Consider the following 6,948-nt stretch of genomic DNA (forward strand, 5'->3'; position numbering starts at 1 on the left):
CACACATAGACATGCACAAGCAGCCTGTCCCTGTCTGAACCCACCAGAGGGAGAAGGATATGTGTCCTTTGGGGCAGGTGTGTCTCCTGCACCCAGCAGAGTGATATGATGGGAGAGTCTGTGCTGCTGAGGTGTATGTGTGTGTGTGTGTGTGTGTGTGTGGGAGGACGGCGGACGGGCATATTGACAAGACAGCAGAGCGGGCGGGCGTTACCGAGGTTACTGGGTGGTGGAGTGAGTGTTGGCAGGAGCCAGGACATCCTGTGGGGGGCTCTGGAGGTGACAGCAGGCAGCACAACACCCCTCGTCTGATCTAATGGGAGGAGACAGGGAGGTTGGGAGGGACGAGGTAGATTCAGTGTCAGTCACAACAGAGGGAGAAACACCTCAGCACAGGAGCCTGAGTCGGGGAGAAACATACCCTGGATTAGGTCATCACAGTTCCCAGAGCTCTGCCCTCTCTGCATGCCCCTTGGCACCAACAAACAACCAGACACTGACTAGATCAAGTGCATAAACATCTGATCAGGGTTGTAGTTGTGACCCTGAGGACTCAAGCCCGTTGTCCATCAAGCTAAGAGAGGGACAGATCATGAATGCCTGATTCCATCATTGTGGATATTGTACTCTGCTGTCCATCTCAACAAGCACCTATGGTTTTGCGTGTGCACCTGTGTGTTTATGCTGTTTGTGTGTGCTCTTATGTGTTTATGCTGTTTGTGTGTGCTCCTGTGTGTGTATGCTGTTTGTGTGTGCTCCTGTGTGTGTATGCTGTTTGTGTGTGCAATTTGTGTGCCAGAATGTGGGCCGGCATGCATTATGTTATTGCTTTTGATTGCTGCCACTGTAGGGGAGTGTAGGCAAAGTAGAGTCTGTCAGGCTGGTACCCTCGCTGCCCTGCTGCTCTGACCCTGAAACACCAGAGACAACATGTCTCTCTGACACCTTCTACAGCCATTCAGATCAATCTCATTCAAAAATCCAGGCGTCCTGGAGAAAGCTTTCTCAGCACAGAGAAACCCAACCCCCTCCACCCCACCCCCCCTCACCCCGCCCTCCCCCTCCCTCCCCCCAAACCTCTTGGGTTGGGATCACCTGCAGACACACGTCCACCTCGGTCCACCGTGTTTCTCCATAATTTCTCCCTGATTCATTCCCCCTGTGTCCCACTGCAAGGGTCAATAAATAGCATGAAGTATAGAAGGCATCCGAGATGCTAAGTGTACATAAATAATGCATTGGGTTATTATGTTCATCCTCAGCTATTGAAGAGATGAGGTTCTATTGTGAGATATCATAACAATGGGAACATCTTTGGTCCAAAGGCAGAGGGGCTTTCATCCTTGTTAGTACAGGACGAGTCATAGGTCAGTCTATTTATCTTTCGTTTGTTATCTCATTGAGTCGTGCGGTTACTTCAGTAGTGCCCAAGCATATCCCCTGCATTTTCACAGTATCTTTGCAGGACTAGACATGGCTATTCGACGCTCCATCGCTGCAAATGAAGACCTGACTCCATTAAACTGTGGATATGGCTGACACAGCGGTACCAAAGTATTTTTTCCACCAGTCCAGATGTCAAACAATTAATGTTGTGAGGTCCCATCTCTGGCCAAATGAATTCATAATCAAGTGATTTTTTTCTGTTGAGTAAATTGAGTTTGACTCCTAAAACAGAAGGCTCTGTCTACATGTAGCTGATTCTTTCCCAACGGACAGTTGGCTGCACGCCCACACATTTAAATGGATTAACCAGGCTGGTCTGGGGTTGATGCTGTGCCCCTTCCCGCCTTGCCAGCATTGCGTTGGGCATTCAGTACCCAAAGCTCAGTGCAATTTTTCCCCTAATCCGCATTTTCGGAATGAACTGTTGGCAGCTTCACAGGCCCTTGCATGGGAAATGAAGGTATTACCCAGAGAGGAAGGGAGGGGGAGAGGCAGCTGAAAGGGTAATGTAACTTTTTGTGAAAAAGAAGAAATTCAAACTAAATGGTAATGTTTATTTCATAGATTTAAGATCAGAGTACAGGTTATGTTGCTAATCCTTCTGTAGTAAATCAATATTTGATCCACACACAAATCCTCCTATTAAACCATCGCTAACGATTATGTTCGATTTTCTGTGATCAAAATACAGTATATGTTAATTTTAAACAAGGGATTCATCTAGTAGTATTTGACAGGGTTCTAAAGGACACAGCATATTGAACCAGTACTGTATATTTAGCTGAAGTATATATTAGTAACTTGAACAATTTACACAGAATCAATATATTGACTCACACAATGTAGCTACAAACTAGGTAGCACACTGTAACATGTTAGGCACTCGTTTGATGTATATTTAGTATTCTATTTTTCTGAACAAACTATTTACTTGGGATTCTTCCTTTTCTGTGCGCTCCTCTTGGGTCTTTCAATCACTGCATCCCCCTGAGGACCAACATCAAGTATCAAGTGTCAGAATCAAACAGTGGTTAAGATACTGATATGATTCATGCCATGGTTCTGTGAAGACATCAGTTTCAGAGTGTTTTCCATCAGGGATGGTGGATAGTCACCAGAACCGAGTAGGCCCCAGAACGGCCCGTCTTCCCCTTCTTCGGTGGCTCCTGCAGCTGCCGTCTCACTCTCGTCACCTGGACACACATGTCAGAGTTAGGGCAACACCCATAGCACACCTCACATCCTGGTTTATCAGGGAGCCAAACTCTTTAAAGAAGCGTAACGCCTCGAGAGATTGTTTAACGGAATCCGACACGTTGTGTTGACAGTCGGGGAAACATAGTGACCACAGTGGGGTCTGGATTGGTCTGGTCTGGTCTTGTTGTCATGGAGACCCACCTGGAGGGGTGAGGAGGAGTCATGGACGATGAGAGAGTAGGAGCCGACACGGGATTTGACCTTGTTCTTCTTCTTTGTACCAGTGTGACCCAGATGTCTCCTGGCACGCTCCGCCTGTTGGAGCAGACAGCCACAGGCGGTCAGACACAGGCAGGGAAGCAACACTACCATGGCAGGGTGACAGATTGGTGCTGTGACAACATTCTTGAACCCCACAGAAACATCCCATAATGTTTCTGTGGGGATGAATGATTCATGTGGTTGTAATTAGCTGTTTGTAACCTTAAACAATTAAAAGTTTTCTTTATTGTGTGTGCAGTCAGTTACTATGTGGTTTACAGTGAATTGTTTCTCTTTCAGTCACAGTGTCTATCTCTTTCTTTCTTCCTCCCCCTCCCTCTGTCCCTGCATCCCTCTCTCTCTCTCTCTCTCTCTCTCTCTCTCTCTCTCTCTCTCTCTCTCTCTCTCTCTCTCTCTCTCTCTCTCTCTCTCTCCCTCCCTCCCTCCCTCCCTCCCTCCCTCCCTCCCTCCCTCCCTCCCTCCCTCCCTCCCTCCCTCCCTCCCTCCCTCCCTCCCTCCCTCCCTCCCTCCCTCCCCCTCTCTCTCTCTCTCTCTCTCTCTCTCTCTCTCTCTCTCTCTCTCTCTCTCTCTGTTGTGATGGTACCTGGATGAGCATGTTGGGGAAGCCCTTGACGGAGACTGCCCCAGGCAGGCTGGCTGGGCCCAGGTGTGTGGGAACACTCCTCTCCAGCTGTCTCTTCTGTCTGCTCAACACCTAGCACGACCACACAAAGCCCACTGTTCAAGGAGCTGGCCACATCTGTCCTTGCACATCTCTCTCTCTCTGCTAGACAAGCTAGATGTACTCGGTCACAGCACCGCAGTGTGAATCATTCTATAATCCATCTCAAGAATATATGCCAAAAATGCTATATAAATATGCACACAGATAGATTACAGAGACTCTTAAGATCTGAAACTAATAGCTCTCAGACATTTATTCTTCTATTATTCATAATTTTACCTGTAGCTGTTGTAGAATATCGGTGTGGCCTACACTCTGTGGAGACATCACAGTATGGTTATCAGAAATTGATCATCTGCATGCATTGTCATCAATTTCTATGTGATGGACTGAAGGCTGGTTATTGATCAGCTCTGGCCACTCTTAATGAATGCATTGGTACTTGGAGGATAGATAAGCCAGTACCAGTCAGTCAGTCTGACTGAAGCAGAAATGAGGACTGTAGGGGGATTTCAGCTGAATCAATAAAAGAATGTTTCTCAGGTTGTGTAATTGGCAGGATTTTACTTACACCAATTGCCCCTCTTGACCCAGGTCTTGTTATCTGGAAACAACAAGGCCGAAATGTTAATGAGATTAGAGGGTTGGTGATGAAGTGCGATGCTTTGATTAAGTAAAATGCTCTTTACGAGGTTGTCATGTGACTCTGTGAAATCAATGGTGCTGTCTGCTGCTAAGCTCATTTCCCAGGTTGCTGTTCAACGCCTGTTACATTAGCACAATGGTATTGTGTTGTGTATATGGTGACTGCAGCATTAACTGTAGTTATGTGTTACGACAGAACAGTCGGAACAGTTGGTATGTTAGCCTCCCTGGGGAGTTCCCATGATGCAGGCATATGTTGAGGACTTGTGCACACACACAAACACACACACACACACACACACACACACACACACACACACACACACACACACACACACACACACACACACACACACACACACACACACACACACACACACTGGAGGAGAGACCTCTCCCAGCCTGCTGCTCTCTGTGTGGAGCCTAGCAGCTGGATGCCCTTGTGCATGGTGTGTGTGTGTGCGTGTTTGTAGGGAGGAGGGTGATGGTACACATACCGGCTGTGTTCTCCCAATGTTGCTTCCTTGTAGCCCTGCACCCCTCAGCTACAAAATGTTCATAATATAAAATAAGTACAAAATTATATGAATGAGAATTATATTAGCTACATTCAATTTTTATCCAAAAGTATATTAAAGTTTGAATGTTTTGGGAATGGGGAAAGGACAGGGTCGACCAGTCAGGTGTGTGCTTGGAAAAAGATTGTTAGTATCCTCTACACACCAGTCAATCAGCTGGGCTCTCTAGCTTCATGGATGACTCATCAGGGTAAAGCAATTCTTCCTTAAAGGATGAAGCCCGTTAAACTATTCTTCAAAAAGCAAACACCATAAAAACTGTCCACGACCGATTTCAACCTATTTCTTCTGCTCTTGCAAGCATTGTTGGCTAGTAACATAAATAACCCAGTAATTTTATTTTCCATCATTCAAAACGACCTTGGTGGGAAGAGACACAGACAAATAAACTGAGCACAAAATTAAATGTAACATTTTGAAAAAAGTATGTGAATGCACATGGGCCCAGTATAATTACACATAACACATTATGCTCCTAAAAGCCCAGACGGGAAAATAATTCTTGACTTTCATGTTTGAGAGTAAATTCACATTTTAAAACCTCCAGCTGCTGTATCCATTGCCTTATCCGGTTGAGGGTGATTACATTGGACAGAACACGAAGACTGTCCGCTAAAAATGTTGACCGCAAGTATGGAAAGTCTAACTGCCCTGCAGCCACATGAAGGTTCTGTGAGAATTGGGGTTTTTGTCTGTCTATGGCTGTGTTTTTGTTCAAGGCGTGGGCTCACTGTGAAATCCATAACAATGAGACTTCTGGCCCCTGACGAAAATAAACACATATCCCCACCAGGTTAATGACACGTTAACCTACCTATGTATTTATATTACATCCTGAGATGACACACTTGACCACCACACCACAGTCACACAGACCTAAATTTAGTGTTACTATGTGGAAAATGAGTGAGAGGATCCTGCCTCAGTTATTACGGGCTTCCCGTGGCCTCAGTCTAAACCCTGCTAAGGAGCGACCAAGACTTGTTTGTGAAATCAAAAGAACTGTAAGGAAAGCAGCAATCCTCTGATTGTTCCAATTCACACATCAACAACAACCATGTTGTTTGTAACGATAACAACCCTTCAAAGCTTCCACATCTGAATGTCCACATACAGCTCCCACATATTCTGTAACCCTAGCTGAAATCCACCCGCCCATCCACCCCCCCCCCCACACACACACACACCTCCACCCCTGGTCTTACCTGTCCTCCTGCGCAGCCTGCAGTCTGGGAGGAGCAGTCCAGGGCGTGTGAGAGCAGACCAGCCGTCAGACAGAGCAGGCACACCCAGACAGTCTGCTCCATGGTCCCCGCACTGAGCTCCAGCCCCTAGCCGATCCCTGCTATATACCCTCTGCTCTTAATGAGGACCAGATGCTGGGGCTTGGAGGCCCTGCCAGCTTCGCACAGACAAACAGCCCACCGCAGCTCTACGCTCCACGGCAACTAGCGGCCTGCGGTCCTGCTGAAACATGTCAGACATGTGGAGGGCCTCCCCCTGAAACCACCCCCACTCCCCCACCGATCTGGGCCTGCTCCATGAAGGCCATTTTCCACTGCGGAAAAGAGAGACAGAGTGAGAAAGGAAACAGCCTCAACCTCTGTTGACGATACACTTGAAAGATTTTTTTCATTTAGAGTAAAATCCATAAAAAAACATTGAGGGGCCGAGGGAGTTGAGCTTGTTGGTTATCTGATTTGTTCACTAGAAATGGGTTCAGCTCCAGAACAAAATAGACCCTTTCTGTTCTGTTCTGCTTTCTCTCAATTATTATGCTGCCTATGTAATTATTCCATTTACAAAAATCATTACAATTGGATTTGACAAAATCGTCTGTAGCGTTTCTTTGGTGGGCTACTGCTTCCAAACCAGTCGGGGCCATGTACTGTACATTAGGACAAGTTACATTGAGTTGCTGTGTGGAAATGTAGTCATGGCAAAATCACAAGAATCTTAATAGCCTGAATAGTTTTTTTTTCAAATTCTATATTTATCAGGATTTTGTTTATTCTTCACTCAAACTTGTGAAACTTGAGTTTCACAGCTGCAAAGCAGAGCTGACCTCTTGACAGATGTTTCATTTGGTCAATAAAGCCTAACATGCTGAGCATGTTGGATGGATGTATGGATGAA

At 46.3% G+C, this 6,948-nt stretch overlaps 1 protein-coding gene across 2 annotated transcripts; it reads right to left on the reverse strand.

The window, feature by feature from the left end:
- Nucleotides 1-1,979: 1,979 nt before the first annotated feature.
- On the reverse strand, nt 1,980-6,239 carry si:dkey-12l12.1 (uncharacterized). 2 transcript variants are annotated; one of them, XM_067251878.1, is made up of 8 exons: nt 6,018-6,238; nt 4,732-4,779; nt 4,161-4,193; nt 3,869-3,904; nt 3,509-3,619; nt 2,845-2,958; nt 2,562-2,639; nt 1,980-2,433 (listed from the first exon to the last, which is right to left on the reverse strand). In XM_067251878.1, exons 1-8 carry the CDS (start codon nt 6,117-6,119, stop codon nt 2,374-2,376), a joined length of 582 nt encoding a protein of 193 aa, XP_067107979.1. In that variant the 5' UTR covers nt 6,120-6,238; the 3' UTR covers nt 1,980-2,373. The 2 variants fall into 2 exon arrangements, with proteins under 2 accessions (XP_067107979.1, XP_067107980.1); XM_067251879.1 differs by lacking the exon at nt 4,732-4,779 and having other exon boundaries at nt 6,018-6,239.
- Nucleotides 6,240-6,948: the final 709 nt, after the last annotated feature.

Source organism: Osmerus mordax, chromosome 15, assembly GCF_038355195.1.
Source record: "Osmerus mordax isolate fOsmMor3 chromosome 15, fOsmMor3.pri, whole genome shotgun sequence".
Classification (NCBI taxonomy): Eukaryota; Metazoa; Chordata; class Actinopteri; order Osmeriformes; family Osmeridae; genus Osmerus; species Osmerus mordax.